This window comes from Callionymus lyra, chromosome 17, assembly GCF_982586985.1.
Source record: "Callionymus lyra chromosome 17, fCalLyr1.hap1.1, whole genome shotgun sequence".
In the NCBI taxonomy this organism is placed as follows: Eukaryota; Metazoa; Chordata; class Actinopteri; order Syngnathiformes; family Callionymidae; genus Callionymus; species Callionymus lyra.
The window spans coordinates 11536627-11559852 of NC_141834.1; the positions used below are offsets into that span (position 1 = coordinate 11536627).

Genomic DNA, 23226 nt, shown 5'->3' on the forward strand with positions numbered 1-23226 from the left:
TTCCAATGTGTACTACTAGGATTCCAGATCCTACTGGATTCCAATCTGTACTGTGACATATATACAATACGTCACATTCCAATCTGTACTATTACAAGTAATCTGAATTTCTCCTATTAGAATTGGAGCTTGTCCTGGTAGAATTCCCATTTGTACTAGGACAGATTGGAATTCCAATATTCAGATCCCAATACAGTAGTAGGATTCCAATCTCTCGTAGTAAAGATTGGAATTCACTGGTAGAATCTGGAATCCTCCTTAGGACAGATTGGAATTTCAATATTCAGATCCGAGTTCAGTAGTAGGATTCCCATCTGTACTAGTGCAATTACAATCTCTACTAGTAGGGTCTGAAATCCTACTAGTAAAGATTGAAATTCCAATATTCAGACCCCAGTTCAGTAGTAGAATTCCAATCTGTACTAGGATCTGGAATCCTACTAGTTCAGATTGGAATTCCAACGTGTACTAGTAGGGGTTCCAGATCCTACTGGATTCCAATCCTTACTTTGGAATATATATATATATATATATATATATATATATATATATATATAAATAAACATACAAAACATCTTTCATGATCCAAGACTTGTGTTGTAGCCTGACGTTAGCTCGATTGTATCGCAGAGATTTAAAAACTAGAGCGACCAACCGACGTGAATCGAAGTAAGAAGCCGTACAAGTAAATGTCTTAAATTAAACTACAAAAAAAATATTAAAAACAAAACTAATTAAACAATATTTAAGCATCTGTTTCTTATCCTTTTATTAAGTATTTTACTCAAATTGTTAACCAGTATTTTTGCTGACAGACGGTCAAATATGTGGATCACGTAACTAGAAACAAGTTGGGAACTGATCACCTATGATTGTTCAAGGTTAGCATCAAGTGATTTTTAAGTACTATATTTTAAAAAGCATGATTAAATGACGATAATAAAGAAAATCAAGGGGTTCATGGGTCAATATTTGTATTTTGGTAAAGATATAAAGCAGGAAAAGGGACGAAATAAACAGTTTATAATAATATATACATTTCATTCTTAACAAAAATGGTGACTTTTAATCCTATTTCTGAGACTATATCCATGGAGATATTTTCTGTCCTATTTTAACACCACAAATGCTACTTTGATCCGACTACTTATTATTATTCAAATATTATATTAACAAAGCAAACGAGCCTTTGGCTGCTCATCACGCTGCCGCTTGTTCAGCACTTTTCCAGCGTCGATCTTTCCCAGATTGGAATCCGCTCACAAGAGCTCTGGCAGTAAAAAATACACAATATTTGGCAGCCACTGTTACGCTCCACTAATATACATGTCTTTTTTTTCTTTTTCCACGGAATTGTACTGAGTGCAGAATAATAAAAGTCATTAAAAAACAATTAACATTATCTAGAAGGAACAAGACGTACAAACGTCTCTTTTCTCGCAAGGATTTCATTACGAAACGATTGATGGAGACGTACAGTAGAACATGATATATTTCCTGCCGATCATTGTCACCACTTCTCCTCCGGTTACCTTTTCCGCCACCTTTGGCTGAGCAAAGGAGAAAATAACGGAGTGCAGGCAGGGTTGAGTGGTTGCTGAAGTGCAGCAGGAGTAAGTAGAAGTGGCAGCGTTAAAAAGATGCTGAGACTTTTTTGTTCACAGCGACAATGAAAAAGTACTTTGCGCCGGATAACATGATGATTTGCGAGGGCTGTACATAAGATGAGAGAAAAAAAAGAGTGAAGATTAAATGTCTGCCGGGGTCCGGGGTGGCCTCATAAAGCAACATCAGTATTCAAAACTGCAAATGAGCGGCTATATATAGTGTTTGTTGTGCGTACAGTGGTGTCAGATGTGTGTGTGTGTTTTCCCTCTAACTCTAAGAGGCCTGGCAGCTCCTGAGACACGACTTTCTGCTGCTTCGTGTTGCGGAGATGTGTAGCGTGGTGTCATTTCAAGCAAAAAAAAATACAAACAAGTGCCTCTTTCTATTCGTAGACTGAAACACATTGTGTCATACACATGGCCTGGGGGCTGCATCCCGGCCCGCCTCGTCAATTTATGGGGCCCTAGTTGGCTCAACATCAAAGTTTATTCATGTTAATGTTTGCGTTATGACGTATAAAGGTTTCAACAAAAAAAATTGCAGCTTTGTTATTGCGCAATGTTTTATTTATTATAAATGCCAGAATTTATGTTTTAATCAGAAAAAAAGGAAACAATGTTAGCCTTTGACTCTTGACTAGTGAAAATTAGTAAAACACAAACTCTAAGAAATAAAACTTCGGTTTCATAGTCTTCCATATTAATAAAGCTTAAACACAAACATTGGCATACAGTCCCTAAAAGCTAGGACACGTACACAACACCATCGTCAGCATACGATCAAATATACACAGATATAAATACACAAACATCTAGTTATACTCCTGTGTTGTTCTCGGTATTACCTTGACCTTTTAAAGTATATATTCTATTGTTTTGATTGTTTAAGAGCTTTGTGACCCTGGTCTGGAAAAGCGCTATATAAATACAAATTACTTACTTACTTACTTACTTATAACCAGTCCAGAGATCTTGCTGATTCAGCGTTATGGTGAAATGTTATTTTTTTTATTTTTTTTTATTTTACAAAAGCCCTATTCTCACAGGATTAGTGTAACCTGTGGACCTTTGGTGATTTCTAAATTAACCCAAACCTATGTGTTATTTTCAGTACGTTATTAAGTCTGTAAAATAGTCTGTTTTACTGACGTTACGGACAGATTTGTCGTCACATACGTTTCTACTTCAGGCAATGACAAGTTGGCTGCGCCCATTGTACCTCGCAATTTGCCCCCGTAAAGCTGTCAAGACCACTTATCAACATTTCCACCGCAGCCTCCATTATTCTATACCAATGGCCTAGAGATACACATCTAGAAAAAGGCCTGCAATTACTGAAAGAGAACGGTAGCACATACGCGGCAAGATGGAAAAGGGCGCAATTACAATAATAAACACCGGGATGCGGATTCGCAACCAGACGAGTGTTATCACCCGACGCCTGTGTTAGACGAAATACAGTAGGTCATTTTCGGCGTAATTATTACATTACAAATCACAGACATTTGGACGGGATTAAATCTCCGACATTATCCGCAATTATTACAAATCGCCTTCGGTCCACAAGTAATATTTTGTAGTTTTTTTTGCCGGTCATGCTATTGTATTTTTACGTACAGTCGTTTATATTCCTGAAATTTAACCGGTACGGGTACAAGAAAGGTCCAGGATCCTTACTTTTGATCAAGAGTGCTGTATACTTCCAATTGAAATATCAAGGCTGGTATTGAGCTATGGGGCTAGTGTTGAGTAGGGTTGTGTGTTGTAATATGTTGTGATATTGTAAGAAGTCGAGTACTTGACTCTGGTGTTGCAAAATTTACAGACCACTGCCTCGACTACGCCTAAGTTACCGAGTTTGTTTTTCTTCTTTTCTTGTTCCTCTTAAGTGAGTGTTTTTTGTTTGTTAATCATTTCTTTAAAGTGAAGTTTAGGTTATTCCTCTTTTGTTTGCGTCCGGAGGAAGTGCCTCTTTTGTTTCTTAACTTTCATAGATTTTGTCTTCCTCCTCTTTGGACCATCATTGTTGTTTTTTAGTAGAGTAGTTTCGTTTATTACTATTTTATTTCCCCTGCATAGTGACATAAATGTATTTATATTTGGTTTTTATTATGGTTCTCTTTTGCCTCAGTCTTTTTAGTGTTTGTGGTTCATAGCATATTACTTTAAGTCATGTTGCTTAAAAGAAACAAGTAAAATAAACATACTACGTAATAAACTTGATTTAATTGCTTTAATTTTGCGTCCAAGTCCTGTCTTTAAACCCCACCCCTGAACATTTGTTTTGAAACCAAAATATATCGAATCACCAACTTTAAAGGCTGCTGGAGTCGACTGTATCCTCTTGTCCTCAGTCATCACCGGGACTACGCAGGATTTAATTGTTCCTGTAGCTGCGGCAGACGTAAAGACTGCTGCTATCTAGCGTTCGCAAATTGAACTGCAACACAAATATGAACAAACATTATCAATATGCAGTGCTGTCCAATATCGATATGGTATTGTAAAAAAAACAAAAACATTGCAATATATTGTCGCATCAACAGTTTCCTGGGCTAATATTAAGTAAATAAGTAAGTAAGTAATTTGTATTTATATAGCGCTTTTCCAGACCAGGGTCACAAAGCGCTTAAACAAACAAAACAAAATTGAGCTATCCAGGTTAGCATCGAGCTATCCAGGCTAGTATCGACCTATCTGAGCTGGTATTACCGGGGCTAGATTATGCAAAAAGATTCTGACTCGTACTTCCTGTTCACAACAGTTTGGTTAATAAAGATTTAGTTTGGCTAGTAAGCTAGACTAAACATTTTTCGACGCCCTCTGATTAAAACCTGGGCTGTCGGATCCAAATTAATTTGAAGTAAAAACCTTTGTTTTTGTGCTGAAATTGAATATCTAGGTCAGTAAAACCGCAAGACGGGTCATGTAGAAATATTTTGAGAAAATGAAAAAAAAAAAGGACTTATTATTCATTATTCATTTCTAGTTCAAATTCCAAATATTGTGTCTGTGTATTTTTAGGACAATTATTTGGCAGTATTCAATTGTATTTTCTTCAAAATTTTCCTTTTTCAAACTATATATATATGTAAAATTGCATATTCTTTCATGATGTATATATAAGGCAACTGAACTCTAGGTTGGATCTTAAAATACGGCACCTTTGCGCCCACTTGACTAAAAAAACCTTTTGTAATAAAGGTTTTTTTTCTTCCAACATCTGTGCCTGATCCAATTTCTGCAACGCTTGGCACACATATTTTAAGATGTTTCTAAGGCATGACAAATCATAGTTTTGGCATTTGAAAAATAACGCTTGTTATGCTAATTCAAGATATTTTGGTTTGGGCACATCTTGAAAACCACCCCCCCCCCCCCAAAAACAAAAACAAACAACAAAACAAGCAGAATGAGGTAAACAAGGACAGTTGGGTGACTTCAGGTCAATGACATTATGTCATAACAGTAGCAGAGATTAAATAATAATAGTTTTGCCTTAAATTTATGCTCAAATTTAGACCTCTGGCGTTTTTTTTATTTTTTTTTTACACCTCTGATTGAAAATCTAGTGGCTGCAGAGTCAGTTTGTACCTATATCACATAGAATTCTACCTCCTACTGGAACTTAGAAACATGGTTTAACAAGTGTCTGGAGAGTTGCTTGACTTGTCGATGATTTATTGTCGTCTCCAATTTTCTCAGGTATGTTCTCTGCAGGAGCCAGAGGTAAGGCTCCGTCGCAGCAGTGAGCAAGACTTTTTTACAACCCCACTTCTATGCGTTTTATCTTTCCGTCCGTCATGCCCTTGCCGAACCACCAGGTGTCGATCTATCTTCTGATGACCTTCCTCCATCCATCATTAACTTTGCCTTCACTTCCTCCATGAACCTTTGGGAAGAAAGGTTTATCTCATAGTGGCTGTTTTACGGTGACAGTTTTAGCCCTTTATCTTGAGGACATAGTCTTGTCACTTCCCTTTCCCCCCTGGCGAGGGAATGTCTCGTGACCATGAGTCTGATGTGCTCAAATGGAACCTGAATGCTACCAAATCCTTTTAAAATGTTGAATCATTTACTTGCCTCTTTCTTTGATCGTGACGTTTTATGGTGAAGCTAACGGGAAGCATGCTAACTGTCCTGATAGACCAGGGGTCTATGTATTGTGTTAAACACAAACGGGGTCATGGGTCGAACAAAATGTGTTGAATATTCGTTGGCTTGTCAATAACTGGCTCTTCTCTTCGGTGAAAAGACGATAAATATGAGTTTTAAGTCCGACTTTTAATTATTTCTGGCTCAATTTATAGTAAAGTATTGTCATTTGTTATTCTTGCTTACAATAATATATACTAAGGGTGTGTATTTAAAAGAATCTGACACGATACGTATCACAATACGGAGTTATTATGGATATATTTGTAGTACACATGACTCTTGACGATGACGTAACTTTTTTTGGCTTTTTATTTGTTTTGAAACAAAAATATGTCCAAACATCAGCTTCAAAAGCTGCCGGAGTCGACTGTATCCTCTCGTCCTCAGTCATCTGATCTAGGCAGGGTTGGCTGCGGAGGACGCTGCCATCTAGCCCCCCTGGAATGTTATTATTTTCATCAAATTATTACACACTTTGTTGAACTATAAACTACAAAATAATAATATTGAATATAGAATATTATTGCAAAGCCAAAAAAACATGTTGTGTATACAGTATACTATAAATATTTATTTAATTTTGAATTTTTCTTTTTTGAATAAACTGCAACAGAATCATGAACCTTTTTTTTGTGATATTTAAGTGTAATGATATTTTCTAACACCCCTAATATATATAACTTAAAGTCAGTGCAAATCAGATCAAAAAATTGATCTTATTCCGTATGTAAAAGCTATGGTGGACCACATACAAAAGAGTTGTTCGAGGTCGGGAACAGACCTTTAGGATGTATTGACGACGCCTTCTTTCCTTCCCCTCCTGGTCAACTTCTCAAACAAGGACTGAGATTAATTCAGTGTTGGCGTTAATACTTCTTTTTTTTTTATACCACTGTTAATCCAGCCATTGTTTATCTAGCGTCGATATGCCAGGTCTAAGCTGTGATGTGGGTTTATAACGCCATGGTGGCAGCGCCTCCATCTACCCCCCCCCCCCCCCCCCCTCCTCCTTCAGTGTGAAACGTGTTTAAACTGACTATTCTTTTGCGAAAAAAAAATATCAGCATTAGCAGGCAAACCTTGGCTAATGTATCGTGGCCGAGGATTTTGAAAAATGATGCAAAGCTGACTATCATCTAAGCCGGAGCTGTGCTGGAAATACAAACAGCTGCTGTGAAGAGTGGGTTTATTCTGCCAGGCAGGTTGAAAAGCTTTTTTTCCTTTTTTTTTTGTCCGGCCAGAAAGTTGATACATCCATCTTAAAAGTGTAACCCTCGACTCTGAATGTGTTCTTTCCTTTTATAAACCTCTCCCTTTTTTTTGTTCTCCTTTCAGATCCAGAGATGGCGCGTCTATTGTTTTTGACTATTCTCCTCGCGCTACCACCTCTTGTTGTGCCCATACATAATTCATCGACTGGAGGTAATTTGTGTGCGTTTGTGATATCGTGATCTAACCTGTGTGTGTGTGTGTGTGTGTGTGTGTGTGTGTGTGTGTGTGTGTGTGTGTGTGTGTGTGTGTGTGTGTGTGTGTGTGTGTGTGTGTGTGTGTGTGTGTGTGTGTGTGTGTGTGTGTGTGTGTGTGTGTGTGTGTGTGTGTGAGATGCATGCATTAATGGACAGAAGTAGCTCTGCAGAGATTTCTAAGTGACCCCAATAAAAGTGTGAGTGCAAGGTGCCCGTGTACTTTACAGTATATCAGGTTGCGGTTATATTATCCGGAGTCTGCCGGGATGAGCTTCCTCTCATCATTTTTCTCCACCTCTTTTTTCTTTTTTTTTCCAGGCTGTGCAATCATTCGGCCTCCTCGAGACGGAGGGATCCGCTACAGAGGCCTGACACAAGAGCAGGTATAGTGAGTGATGTTAATGCCCGCGACTACATTTCTCTCATCTTCAATGGAAGGAGCCTGACGGACGCCCGGGCTCAAAGGATTTTTTTTTATTTTTTAGACTAAATTCATCTGGAATCGAGGAGATTGAATGTCACCGTGCGTTTGTCATGGGAGTCGATGCATATATAATGTTATATGTTTGGAAGCCACGGCTGGCATTTTTACATGTCTCCAGGAGTCAAATTGCCTGTGAAGACGTGTTTATGTTGTTGGAAACTGGTTTAATTGCGTTCAAATGGTGATTTATTTAACCTTTAAAAAACATTTAAAGACTGTACTTAAGATTTGTTTCGTTTTATATTTTCTACCATTAATAATGATTTCTTTAAAGTCCTCACACCTTTATACATTTTATCAAAATATCCATTTTCATAGTAAGACTTATTTAATAGAATTGTTTTTATGGTCAAGCTGAAACACCCAGTGCTTCGCGGGTGTTTAAACTTCTCTTATAGATGACAAAAGTTCTTACTTCTGGGATATTTTCAGCATTTTTTTGCAATGAAACAAAAGATTACCTTAAAATCTTACACAAATTTACCACAAAATGACCGAATTGTAATAGTATTTAGAACAATGTTGGGTCATAAGAGTAGCTCCCCTTTATTTGATGACAAATTAAAGTTGAGCTGGACTTGTACAATATTCTACTCTTTTGTTATCTCAGGGTCAAGGTAACCCGAAGGCCCAAAAGACAAATGTGTTTGATGTATCCCTTGTTTTGTCTCTGGGTCAAGGTGAGCGATCTCCCTGGCTACCAGAAATACATATGCAGTTGTTGGTCGGGATATCACAAACACATTTGTTTTCAGGCCTTTGGGTCACCTTGACCCTGAGATAACACAAGGGATACCTCAAACACATTAGTTTCCGGGCCTTCAGGTCATCTAGTCCATGAGATAACACAAGGGATACCTCAAACACATTAGTTTCCGGGCCTTTGGGTCACCTTGACCCTGAGATAACACAAGGGATACCTCAAACACATTAGTTTCCGGGCCTTCGGGTCACCTTGACCCTGAGATAACACAAGGGATACCTCAAACACATACGTTTTCCTGCCTTCGGGTCACCTTGACCCTGAGATAACACAAGGGATACCTCAAACACATTAGTTTCCGGGCCTTTGGGTCACCTTGACCCTGAGATAACACAAGGGATACCTCAAACACATGGAAAGCATTGTAAACATCAGATAAACAAGGTAAAAACATTTACATGAAGTCATTTTAAAAGGAAAGTAAATTGACATAATACATTTTAAAATATCAATGTATGACATTTAGTAATTAAACATTTACATTCACTCTACAGAGGCATTGGACTGACTGAGATCTGATCTGATGATCTGGTCCATGATTTGGACACCTCCTTGGTATAGTTTTCAACACATATATTTGAGTATATACTGATCAAAACAGTTTTTAAATACACGGCAGAGTGTTGTGAGATCTGAAGAACTGTAGAATATTGTTTTATTATAACTGTAGAATATTGTTTTATTATTGTCATTTATATGTGATAATAAGGTAAGAAGAATAAGAAAGAATAAAGAAATATATATACTGCATATCAATGTGATAAAGTTCTGCTGAGTCACAAACTTGCTTGGAGAGAAAAGTGTTCATTTTAAGCGTCTTACATTAGAGACTAATAACGGAGCCAGACTTGGAGTGAATTATTCATTTGTCACTAGAGATTTATGAGAAGACGGGGACACCCCCATGTCTCCGGTCGAAGGGATCATCTTTTACACCAGCGGTCACAGTCATCAGTCAACCTGGCTGAATGAGGTCATAGAGTAGCATCAGATGATGTCAGTGGAACAGGAAATAACAAGGGATGGTAGGAAAAAAAGGAAACTTTACTAGGAAGAAATATTGTTTAGTTTCTATCCTAGACATGGACAGACTTTGACTGTATTAGTGCTGCCCTTGTGTTGTTAGAGTAGAACTGATCACCATAGTATGTGTTTACAAGATATATTAGATATATTCTTATTTTGTATTTATTATTGTATTAACTCTTAATATAACTTCAATAATATAGTTCAAATATAAGTTCTAAATTATTTTGATTATTTTTAAGTCTATTTTACAATAGTATTATTTTGTTTATTTTAATGATATTTTAAAACTTATTTAGACCTGGTAGATTTAGACTCTTTGCTGCTTTATTTTGGCTTGACGGCCCCTAACAACAGTCACAGAGTATAATGTGGCCCCTGATGAAATGTAAGTGCACGTCCCTGTTCTATCCTATATAGATGAAAAACTGGTACTTTTTAAAAATACTAAAATGGTGCCCCTGGTCTAGAAAAGCGCTATAAAAATAAGAATTACTTACTTACTTACTTACTTATGGAAAGATTGCAATATTTATCCTAAACCTATAAAATAATATGAAATTCATATATATTAAATTAAATTTACATTAATTACATTTTAAACAATATTTACTTAAAAATGGAACATACATTTTTTTTATTTGAAAATGAAAATGTGGTACATTTAGTCTGCATTGTTTTTGGGTTCGTGTAGTATTTTCAGAATTTTAACTTTTAAAAACGGTGCCGTTATGGTCTTTTAAAAGTTGAAGTCGATGATATCAAAACCACAGTTTTGGATTTGGACTCCTGTGACCTAAACTATCATCTTAGAAATGTGTTTGTCTGTATGATATTACTGCATATGGATCAATTTTACTGTAGTAGAGAACATAAAAAATACTACCAGAAGCAAATATGTTTGGGATTAGCGCAACATGCAGCTAAGAATTATCTTAAGCTAGCTGCGGCGGATGCTAACAGACCATTAGCAATGAACAACATTACGGATCATGATCCACTTTAGATGGATTTCTGTAACATAAACGCATTATTTATCTTTAAATCATCTACAAAAAACTTGACTTTTATAATTGTAAATATTTTTAAAGGTCGTTTTCTTGTAATGCTACATTAGCATTTGTTCCCCCAATAGTAAGACTTTTTTCTGCCTCTCTTTAAAAGGAACAATGTTCTCCACTCCGCTAACCTTGAGGCAAATATTCGAGTATAAAGTTGCAGATTCCCTGAGAGTTACTGGGCCCGACAGACCGTCGACTGAAGACATCAAACATCCTTCCGCCTCCATCGTCGCGGCCATATGCCGGCTCGTCGTTTGGCTGCACAGTAAAAGAAAGATGGCTCAGAGAGATTGATATGGAACCGGTTCAAGGGAGCATCAATCACGCTTTTAATGACTCGTCCTCCCGTGTGTCCAGATCCGCAGCGTCCAGATCCTTCCCGTGGATTACGAGATCGAGTACATCTGCAGGGGGAACAGGGTGATCGTCGGACCGAAGGTCAGGAAGTGTTTGCCCAACGGAACATGGACGGACATAATGCAGCACAGCAGCTGTCGTAAGTTTTCTTCTTTCAAAAATAAATAAATAAACACTTCCCTCGTTATAAGAATAATGATAATAATATGATCGTTATTATCATTTGTATTGATGTCACAAAAACAAACATAAGTTACTTATGCATACAAATATAAAAAGAAGTAAATAAAAATTATTAATTGATGTTATTTAAAGGAGGGTTAGGGTTGTATTTTTAAAATTAACTATCTATAGTATCCATCTATCGTATTCATCTATAGTATCCATCCATCTATCCATCCATCTATCATCTATCCATCTATCCATCTATCTATCCATCTATCTATCCATCTATCCATCTATCCATCTATCTATCCATCCATCTATCCATCCATCTATCATCCATCTATCCATCCATCTATCCATCCAACTATCCATCCATCTATCCATCCATCTATCCATCCATCTATCCATCTATCTATCCATCTATCCATCTATCATCCATCCATCCATCCATCCATCCATCCATCCATCCATCCATCCATCCATCCATCCATCTATCCATCCATCTATCCATCCATCTATCCATCTATCTATCCATCTATCCATCTATCTATCCATCTATCTATCCATCTATCCATCTATCTATCCATCTGTCCATCTATCATCCATCTATCCATCTATCATCCATCCATCCATCCATCCATCCATCCATCCATCCATCCATCCATCCATCCATCCATCCATCCATCCATCCATCCATCCATCCATCCATCCATCCATCCATCCATCCATCCATCCATCCATCGTTTACATGTATCTTAGATTGACATACACAAATTTCTACTGTAACAAAATATTTTGTTTGGTTGAAAACTAATCTATCCATCCATCTATCCATCTATCTATCCATCTATCCATCTATCATCCATCCATCCATCCATCCATCCATCCATCCATCCATCCATCCATCCATCCATCCATCCATCCATCTATCCATCCATCTATCCATCCATCTATCCATCTATCTATCCATCTATCCATCTATCTATCCATCTATCTATCCATCTATCCATCTATCTATCCATCTGTCCATCTATCATCCATCTATCCATCTATCATCCATCCATCCATCCATCCATCCATCCATCCATCCATCCATCCATCCATCCATCCATCCATCCATCCATCCATCCATCCATCCATCCATCCATCCATCCATCCATCCATCCATCCATCCATCCATCGTTTACATGTATCTTAGATTGACATACACAAATTTCTACTGTAACAAAATATTTTGTTTGGTTGAAAACTATTTATAAAAAAAAAAGTTCCTTTATATTAAAATGGTTTTGTTCTTGTTACTGTCTATGTTGAAATTGGTTTTAAGTCTGATCATGCTTATGTTTTCCGCTGTTCTTGCCTTTGATTGCTTACATTCACCAACTTTTTCTTTGTCAAATTTGATTTTAAATTCCCTTGAATACTTTCAAACAATACTTTCTTTGGATTTAAATACTGAAAATATTCATTTTAAATTATTTGAGTTCAATAGGAAACATTTTTAAAGGTGACATGTTGTTAAAATTATGATTCAGTTCATAATAAATATTAATTTCTTGGTTTTCTTCTTCCTATTTTTTTATAATTCCGTCGTTCTGAGATGCTTTTATGTTTATGTTTAAATGAAAATAACTACCCTTTGATTCCATTTGAGTCTTCAATTCCTTCTCCCAATAACAAAATCAAACAAAATCCCTTAAAAAAAATTCCCAATCGACATCTTAAAATGATAAATACACACGTTAATAATAAGAGTTAGCATTAATATACAACCTACTTAAGAGCTCTCAGCGTTGATTTTATAATCTCCTTCACGCTCGTCCGGTCCGACGAAGCCTCGCTCTCCATTTTCAATCATCATTTCTCTGCCGGTTCTCCGAGTTCTCGTTCAACAGCCGCAGCATTAGTGCTTCTCCAGGGAACACCCTCCGAGGCAGGAGTTTTGTTTTTCTCCGGCTTATGTAAGAGCCTTTCGCTGCGATGGGCCCACTGCCGTTTTAATGTGTGCTCACACGGTGTTCCGAAAGGTCCAGATTGTTAAATAAATAAATCATCAAACGTCCAAAATCGTGGATTGAATCGCGTTAATTGAACGGACTATGATGATCTGGTACAAAATATGACACATTTCACGATTATATCCACGTGTGTTTCCTGCTAAATAACTGTTCGTAAGACGGAGAAATATGTTCCTAAATCTCTAAAAGCCTCTTTTCTGAATAATGCACGTCGGCGTCCTTCTACGTTTTTACAGGCAGAGCTGCTCAATATGCAGAAGTAATCTCACAGGACGAGTCTTTTAATACCCCTCAGACTCCGGTGTTGGCTCAGTAGATTCTCTTGTATTCTCATGAAGGTAGGAATAGACGTGTGTTTTAATATCCTGTAATGCACTTGAGGAACAATGTTCTTCCTTTTAAATGGTTGTTGTGAATCAGAGAAAATAATAAATTAACATTTTTATGTAATGACAATAAGAATAATCCCGTATTTGTACAGGCTGAAGACTGAATAGGTTATTGTTTAACATGCAACATGTTTTTTTTTAGCCTGGATTATTTTCTATTTAAATAACTTTTATGCAAAAGTAAATCTTTTATCATAAAATGTTAAACTCAAACTGTTTGAAAAACCCATATTTCATTAACATTTTAAATTTGGCAAATGTATCTTGAAATCTCAGATACATTTTAATCTGATTAATCATAATTAATTTTGACTAATCCTGACGTATTAGCGTTAAATCCAGCCCGAAAATTCATTTCATATGGACCGCCCTGGATGCTTGGCTGAAATCAAAGCAGATTTATCTTTACGTTGATATCGTTACCTTTGAAAAGTTTAAGATAAATTAAGGAATAATGGATTACTAATTTCAAAAATGACACAAATACTTCTTAAAGGATTAAACTGAATGTGAAAATGAATGTGGCGAGAGGATTTCGATATATCGAGATAATATCGTGATCCGACTCATACTTCCTAGTAAATACGATGCATGTCCGTGATTAGGACGTCTTAAGGATTTTGGCCCCTTGATTGATGGAGTTGTGATTGAATAATATCAGTAGAATACATTTTTGTAAAGCGTTTTACAACTGAAAATTAAATAAATAGAACGTCAACAGTTAGTAGGTAGATACGTAAGGGCTGTAATAGCTAAAAGTTGCTTCTCCATATCGAATACAGTTTAAGTCAAACTGGGGCCCAAATCTGACCCGCCAAGCCATTTAATGTGGCCCCAGAGATAATCAAAGTCAACAATTACACAATCACTTTCAATGAGAGTGGAAATGATGTTGAAGGAAGAAAGGAAAATAAAGTTTTATGTTGGACAAACGCCAAGAAGTTAAGATGGATTGAGCTGCCAAGAATACAAATATTGCAATCAGATTCATACTTCCTGTTTGGTAAATATATGTAATTAAGTAATAGTTATTTGTAAAGCGCCTTTTTAGACCAGGGTCACAAAGCGCTTTAACAATCAAAACAATACACAGTTAAAATATATACTTTAAAATATCAAGACACATAAGACAATCACAGGAGTCCCAGAAAATCAGGGAAAATCCTGCACAAATAAAAATGTCTTAAGATGTTTCTTGAAGGAGTCAGTAGATCACAGAGTCAAACACAGAGGGAGAGGAAGATTGTTCCAAAGCTTAGGAGCTTTAGAAGTGTATTCAGGAACCATCAGTAGATTCTGATCCACAGACCTCAGAGCCCGAGCTGGGGTGTAAGGCTGGATCAGATCACTGATGTAAGGAGGAGTCTGACTATGAATAGATCTGAAAGTAAAAAACAGAATATTAAAATTGATCCTGAAAGAATCTGGAAGCCAGTAAAGAGTTTTAAGGATCGGAGAAATGTGAGTTCTTCTACTAGAGTGGGTCAGAATTCTCGCTGCAGAGTTTTGTATTAACTGCAGGCGAGACAGCTCCTTCTTGTTAAGACATGAAAACAAACTGTTACAATAGTCCAGACGAGAAGAAACAAACGCATGGATTACAAGCTCCAGATCATGTTGTGACAATATTTTCCTAAATTTAAAGATTTTTCTCAGTTGAAGGAAAAAGTTTCTGGTCAGTTTATTGCAGTGTTGAACAGGAGACATGTCTTTATCAAATACAACACCCAGGTTTCTCAGGCTCAGTTAGTGACAGACTGACCTAAGTCACCCAAGTACTGACTCAACCCTGGAACTTTATCATCAGACGCAATAACCAGTGTTTCAGTTTTGTCCACATTTAGCTGCAAAGGGTTTAAACTGAGACATTTTTTTGATTTCTAGCAGAGAATAGCTGTTCAGCCTCTGGGGCTCAGCAGTAGAGCTGGATGTCATCAGCAAAAATATAAATTGTGTTCGACCCACTTGTGTCATTGAGTTCGTCACCCCTGGTTTAAATAAAGTTAATTGAGGGTTTATTTGTTGGCGTAGCTGAGAGATTTTCACCACAACATAAAGTTAGCATTCCGAGCTAGCGCGGAGTCTCGTGGGACCAGAGCGGACAGAAGCCGATCCTTGTCTGGTTCCAGAGTGTGATCCCGGAGCTGGAGTGTGACCAGCGTGGGTTCAGAACCTGGGAAACTCATGTCCTCAGTGACTTTCTGGTAGTTGAGCGTGTCAGAGAGATAAGGTGGAGACACTCAGGAAGGACAGCTTCGATAATAAAGACTACAGTCCAGACCTTTTGCTGCAGGAAGGTTGTGAATAAACAGCAATAAAAAAAAGAAGAATATAAACAGATTAATCCTCCTGTTTTCACTGTCGAGTCTCAGCATTTTTGGGAAATCTGAGCGTGTTTTGTTGCCGATTGTTTGCAGTGCTGCTCTGCCCCCGGGTGTGGACGTCGCTCGAGAACGGGCGGGTGACGGCGAGGCCCCCCGGACCCCCAGTGGAGGGGACGGTTCTTCATTACAGCTGCCACGCTGGTTTCATCCTGGAGGGCCGGAACATCAGCCACTGCACTAAACTCGGGAAGTGGGATGCACCGAAGCCCACCTGCCTCTGTGAGTTTCGCTTCGTCATTATTCACGAGTTTATATTGACTGGAACCTGTACAACCTTTTGATTTTATACAACAAATGTATTTTCAATTATTAATGACTATTACAATACTTTGTTTTGGGACTTGCGTATGGTATTATTTCCCCCAAAATAAATTAACAATCAAGTTGATTTGATCCGTTAAATGATTATTTGAGTAAAAATAAATTATAATAATAAATTTAAAAACATTGATTATCTTTTACCAACAAAAAACATATATATTTTTTTTACAATTTAATTGCATAAAAACACTGTTATATATAACAGTATTATATATTTTTCGATTATGTCTTACATCCTAAGACTCTTATTTAATACATTATGAGGATTGCAGTAAAAATATTAATGCAGTATTTTGACTGTGAAATGAAGAAAAGCTAATTTCTCATGATTTAAAACTTCATTAAGAAACATCTTATAGGTCCAAAGACTTTCCCCTTTCAGTGTTCTTTTATCTAAAACTGTGTCAAAAGAAGAAAATGTTGCTGCCGTTCTAGTAGAATTACAAGATCCTTTTTCGAAATTCTCATTGTTTCCTGCTGAGAACCAGTTTCTTAGACATAGAGGAGCAGTCATTGAATCCCTGAGCGACTCTACCTAGAACTATTATTATCAAATGTACATTATTCATTCACTTTTGTCTGTCTCGTAAAAGTGGAGCAGATTAAGCCTCGGATAATGTAAGATAAAGTGCTTGTCTAAAATTTATGATAATGTATTTAAAACAATAAAAAAAATGTTTTGGCTCAAACATTAGAAACCAAAATCTACTCCAAAAAAACCCCCAGAATAAATGATTTCAATAACTTCTTGTTCATTTCAGAAACAGTTGTCATAACCTTCTAATAGATGCTGTCAAGTTGATTTATTTGAAGCAACAAAAAAAAACAACCACTTGAGACAAAAATCCACAGCTGAAAATTGAGCGAAATGAGATTTGCCAACTGGTCATCAGGAGGGGTTGCCGTGGCAACCAAAAAAAAAAAAAAAAGTTGCTATGGAAATAGTTATGTTAAAACGGAAGAATAGTGTGGAAGTTTGCAGCTCATAATGTGATAGATGTGACTCATTTCTCATTTCAATTGTGTCGGTGAACAGTGCGGCTCATTTGGTCGCTCAAGGATTCGTGTCTCGAATTCTTAGACGGTTCCGTCGCAGTTTTTGGGACGTGTTCTACTGCTTTAATTTCTTTAAACAATATTTACTGTCTCTTTTAAATAAAAAAATATTTATTAAATTATGTAATAATCACAGCTGAGACGCATTCAGGGGTAGTCTGATGTGTTACCGCCATCTTGTGGTTAAAAACAGAAAGTACATTTAAAAAATGAATTAGTTATTAATAGGATTTAACTTTATTCTATTTGTTTTTTTTGCTTGCCAAAGATGACAGAAACTACACAGGTAAGACTCTTTTTATATTTTGTATCATGATGCTGTCAATATGATTTATATCGGAGACCATAACATATACTTCCTCGGTCATGAAACTGTTTTTTTTTTTTTTTTGTGTTGTGTAACCACTTCTGCATTTGGTATGAAATCAGATACAAGGCTCTCGTCTGGTCCGTTTCCCCTTTTCATTTTTTTATTTTACTGAACACGCACTCACCAGACTCACACAATTTATGAATCAATTCACATGTATATATATTTAGAGTCCTGTATAACTTTATTCCCTTCAGTTTTTGTTAAAATTTTGATTTAATTATAGTATAATAGAGTATATTTTTAGTATAATAGTAATTATCTGTATTACATTCTCATTTTTTTAAATGAAAATTTGAATGCCTTTGGGAAAGTTACAATAATTGATGGATCTACTGACTCTTTCAAGAAACATCTTAAGACATTTTTATTTGTTCAGGCTTTTCCTTGATTTTCTGGAACTCCTGTTGTGTTATCAGTTTTATCTTGACCTTTAAAGTATATACTTTATTGAATATTGTTTTGATTGTTTAAGCGCTTTGTGACCCTGGTCTAGAAAAGCGCTATATAAATAAAAATTACTTACTTGATTTTCTGGAACTCCTGTGTTGTTCTCAGTATTATCTTGATCTTTAAAGTATATACTTTTTTGAGTATTGTTTTGATTGTTTAAGCGCTTTGTGACCCTGGTCTAGAAAAGCGCTATATAAATAAATATTACTTACTTACTTACTTACATACAATTGCACTAATTAACCTACGGAGGCGCTGTTGTCAACGATTGAAAAAGAGAAAAAAACATGTTAAGTCCTCTGCTGGCCTCTAGTGGTGAGACATTTTAGCAGCACCTCACTGATGTCATCTACCGAGCTTGTTGGACATTATGTTTAAATATTTGTTTCACCTCAGACATAAATCATCGTCAATGTTAATGATAATCATTATTATTTATTTAGATAAAATGTACTTTATGTATAAAAACCAAAATACTATCACCAAAAAGAGACAAACTAGATGGAAAATGATAAAAATGATATGTAAAATCAACCTATTATTTGTCAGTATGTTTTCAGGGTTCCCTTTTATTGTAGTGTGTGACACCTTGAAGCTACATGACACCAAATAACTGTCTAACCTTTCAAATAAAGAAATGACCTTTGCGCCCCATGTGAACTATTGACCACTCACCGCATGTGTCGCTGTTTCAAGTTTACTTCCTCTCTTCAATGACAACTATTGACTCTGGTGGATTCAAAAAAACGGAAAGCATGTTTTTTTTGCTGGATGAAATTGAACTGAACTCGAAAATATATTCATTAAAGTCATATAAGTCGTGTAGTTTCTGTAATAGACATGCAATACTTCATCTGATCAATAGAGGGAGATGTTGCTCTTTGGAAAATCTCCTGCCGCTCTTTTTCCTCAAGTGGGACAAACTGACCCGAGGGACTTTTACTCATTAGCCTGACGTTTATGAACGCTTTACACACCGAGTCAGATGTTTAATTACCTGTAAATTCCTCTTGTCTTAAATGTCAACCTGGTATGAGTCACAGCAGGAAATCAAGCAGGAGAAACTAGAGCTTCTGCTCAGCGAATACATCCAGTTACTTTCATGGGAAAAGAAAGGAAAAATGGATTTATTTGTGCAAGATTAAAAAAAAAAGGCTTTGATACCTTTTAATTAAATGCAAACAATAATACAAAGTAAAATTATATCTATGTAATCTAATATCACTAAACAAAAATAAGTCTGAATAGCAACAACAATAATTCAAATGACAATAAAACACATTTTAAGACTAAATAATGTGGGTTTTAAATCTCTTTTGATAACTTTGGTAATATTTAGGGTATAATGATTTGGCCAATAAATAAAAATAGGATTGCAATAGAACTTTTAATATCTAGAATGAGAGATTTAATATGAATCAACCGATGATGAAAGAGAAATGTATTCATTACATAAAAATAATGATAAAGATAAAGAAGCGATATAATAATTTCATATCTTCATTTTTATTTTGAGAACTTGATCAGTAACAAATAATAAACCAAGCAGAAATATCCTAATAAAATAATAATACAATTTAAACAACCTTTTGTTATTATTTATATAATGGTAATGATGCTGCCAAAATTTGCTCGCTCGTATAATAATATTTATACGTATATTTATTTTATGAAATTTTACATACCACTTCACAAAAACTCTTCCCAAATTTTTATTTATTTTTATTCTCAGTATTGTACGACTTTATTCTGATCAGTATTTTTAATGTATTTGTGTTTCATTATAGTGCAATTAATTGTAAATATACAATATAATGTATTATAAATATCGAAGTAAAATGTGCTAAAACATGAAAGAGTAATTTATTCATAAGATGAATATAAAGATGGTGTGTATCATATGAAGAAGCAATATAATATTTTTTTATTTTGACAATTGAACCAGTGGCACAAGACAAATCAATCCGTCAACCAAACAAGAAATATTGCATTAAAAATATAGATAAATAAACATTAAAATGTATATTTTATTTGTGAAAGTGAAAAACTTAATGAATCACTGGTTAAGTTAATATAATACGTGTCACATCCTAGAGATGAAGAAGGAGAATCTGCTGACGCTCCACTTCACTCCAGATAGTGTACGACCACGTTTGTCAACTTCTGTAAAGAAAACGATCAATTCTGTCGACTGCGACCAAACGCTAGCTCCAGAAAACATGCTTGCTCAGGTTTGCCTCGAAATAAAACCCCCACAAAGGGTCAGAAATATTCTCCCGATGCAGCCGTTTCATCTGATGATAGATATCATGGTTGCTGCGAGATTTCATCACCTGTTCTACGACGTGAACCGTGTTAACGTCGCTGCTTTGATGACTTTAAAAAAAAAAAAAACTCTTCCTATACGACGACGTCTCAAGTGACACTGAAAAAACACGAGCAAACTTTTCCAAACGTCGTCAACTAACCGTGAAGTTGGTATATAAAAAAAAAAGAGGGTTTCCTGAAATAGAAATCTATCTTGTGTTGCACCACTGACCTCCCTCTGGCACCGCTCACTTTCTCCCGCTCCTCTCCATATGCCATCACCACCCACTTACTGCCTCCTCAGCAGGAGAAAGGTTAATACCCTGCGCCTGTCTGAGTCTGCCTGGTGTGTGTGTGTGTGTGTGTGTGTGTGTGTGTGTGTGTGTGTGTGTGTGTGTGTCGCGCTCGAGGAAGCTGCAGCAGTTTTTTTTACCTCTTGTTATTTTTTTCCATCCATAATTAACTACATTTGATGACATTAAAGCTCTTGTCGTCTCATGCAAAGCTAATGAGCCACTTTAGCAACAGGCTAAAGTTTAATAACTTGCACTTTAATACCGACTTCAAAAGTGACCGTGGCACTTTTAAAATGGCTTAAAAATACTGACCAGCCTCCATTTTAGGTAGAAAACTAGACTAAAATCAGTCTCACCGTCTACTTGTTGTGGACACAAGGGACGAGAAAAAAAGCATAATTCATATATATTCCTAATTTTCCAAATACATTTTCACAAGGCGTCAAGGCGGCCTTTTGTCTATTTAGAAGTGATGGTCTGATGAAGCTTCATGAAGCAGTGTCATTCTTTTTTATCCACTAGAGGGCGGTCTCTGCACTATTTCTTTTGTTTTGAACAACTTTTCTAATGAAACATCACATCATTTTTTAACTGATGGCGCCACCTACTGACCTCTAAACAAAAAAGTTTCAAGGCCTAAATTGTACAGAGGGTCTGATGAAACTTCGTGAAGCAGTGTCATGTTGTTTAGGGGTCAGTTGGTGGCGCCATCTGTTTAAAAATGATGTGATGTTTCATTAGAACAGTTGTTCAAAACAAAAGTAAAATAGTGCAGAGACCGCCATCTAGTGGACTATGAAAATAATGACACTGCTTCATGAAGCTTCATCAGACTAATGGTACTATTTAGGTCTTCAAACTTTTTTGTTAATACGCTTATTTTAAAAAGAAAAATGTAAGATCCAGCAGCTTCATTTGAAGAAAAAAAAACGATATAGTTTTTTATAGTATAACTACTTTAGTTCTCAAGAACATGTTCTTCTAGTCGCTGTTATTCTCAACATTTTAGTCAATAATGTAACTTTGAAGTGACCAGTGCATGCATGGTGATCAACTAGAAGATGCTATAGTTGAATAAATCTACTTTTGGTCTGGGGACTGGTACTGGTCCTGGCCGAACAGAAGGAAAATATATTTATTTATATAACTTCTGTTGAATGGATTTTAACTGTCCGAAAGGTTTTTACATATTTAAAAAAAAGTTGGATTAGCCTGAAGACAAAAGTTTAAGTTGAGGCTACTTTTCATTTCTTACTGTTTTTATCTTAAGGTCAGTCTGTGAATACAAACCGACATTACTCTGGTCTGGGGTGCAAAAGAAAAGTTGGGGCTCCCTGAGTTTATGTACATTAAAGTAGTGAAAATGTTGATAAACAAAATTAGTTTTCCGCAAACCGTAGTTTTGTAACACAAAAGCTGTTTTTGTCATAGATATTGATACAAGAAGTTGTGTGACTTTATTGATCCCTCTGGCGGTCTTCTTCGGGAGATTGTTTTTCCAGCTCACAGCAACACAGACGATAGATTCCTGAAGGAACAACAACAAAGTGCAATAAAAAGAAATGGCAAGATGACACAATCTAAATCTAAATAGAAACAAACAAAGAAAAGGATACAAAGATTAACGTGGAATAGACTCGTCTTTTCACTCCACTCCTGCCAACAAACTCAGAATTAAACAATCTAATATCACGAGGAATGAATGAGTCCCTGAGTCTATTAGTGTTGCATCATGGGAGGAGCATTCGTGCTCCATCTGCTTCTCTGCTCACTGATGACAGTGTTCAGAGATGATGGTTATTACCAAGAAAACCATTTAAGATATTTAGATATCATCTCTTAAATTATTAATCCTATTGTTATATTCGTCAAAATAACAAAATAACAGAATAACAGAATATTACAACAATTAAACATATAGAACCAAGATTATGTATATATTTCAGATATATATATTATATAGATATGTATATTTCATGTAATATGTTGTAATATTTGGGCAGAAATACTGTTAAAAAGTAAGAATAGTAACAAAAAAAAGAATAGTCAATTTCAGTTGAGTTTATTACTTACTTACTTACTTATTTATTACATTTATTATTCTTTATCAAGTTCAGAAAACCTCATTTGCCGGTAGAATTTGTTGCAGTGGCGTTAAAGAATATAAGGATGAAATAATACGAATAAAATAAAAAGAAATTAATAAATATAAAATGCAATACATTAGGATAAAACAAGATGCATTACCATAAAATAGCATCGAAATAAATAATGAATATTAAATTTAATCAAAAATATAATTATATGATACAAGTGGACACATGATAAAATAAAAAAGTTGACGTTAAAAGTGTGATAATTCAGCCTATTTTTAAAACTTTATCGTAGATCGACAGCGAGCAGATTCCGATCCAGATTTTTATAGCAAACGTGCCACATCAACGCTGCAGTTTATTACTTCTCCCCCGTGCTGACAAGAAGAAGAAACGAGTCAGAATCCCACGGCGGCCTGACATCAACAGCAGCAGCGGCGTGTGGAGGTGGG

The 23226-nt window shown here is 35.9% G+C and overlaps 1 protein-coding gene across 1 annotated transcript in view; it reads left to right on the forward strand.

The window, feature by feature from the left end:
• The window catches only part of gabbr1a (gamma-aminobutyric acid (GABA) B receptor, 1a), a 123948-nt gene that overhangs the window by 3413 nt on the left and 97309 nt on the right, over positions 1–23226 (forward strand). The window contains exons 2-6 of the mRNA XM_087779176.1: positions 7101–7187; positions 7550–7614; positions 10923–11061; positions 15912–16097; positions 17524–17541. Of these exons, the coding sequence (XP_087635302.1) occupies positions 7109–7187; positions 7550–7614; positions 10923–11061; positions 15912–16097; positions 17524–17541 (487 nt within the window). The 5' untranslated portion in view covers positions 7101–7108. The remainder of the gene's footprint in view (positions 1–7100; positions 7188–7549; positions 7615–10922; positions 11062–15911; positions 16098–17523; positions 17542–23226) is intronic.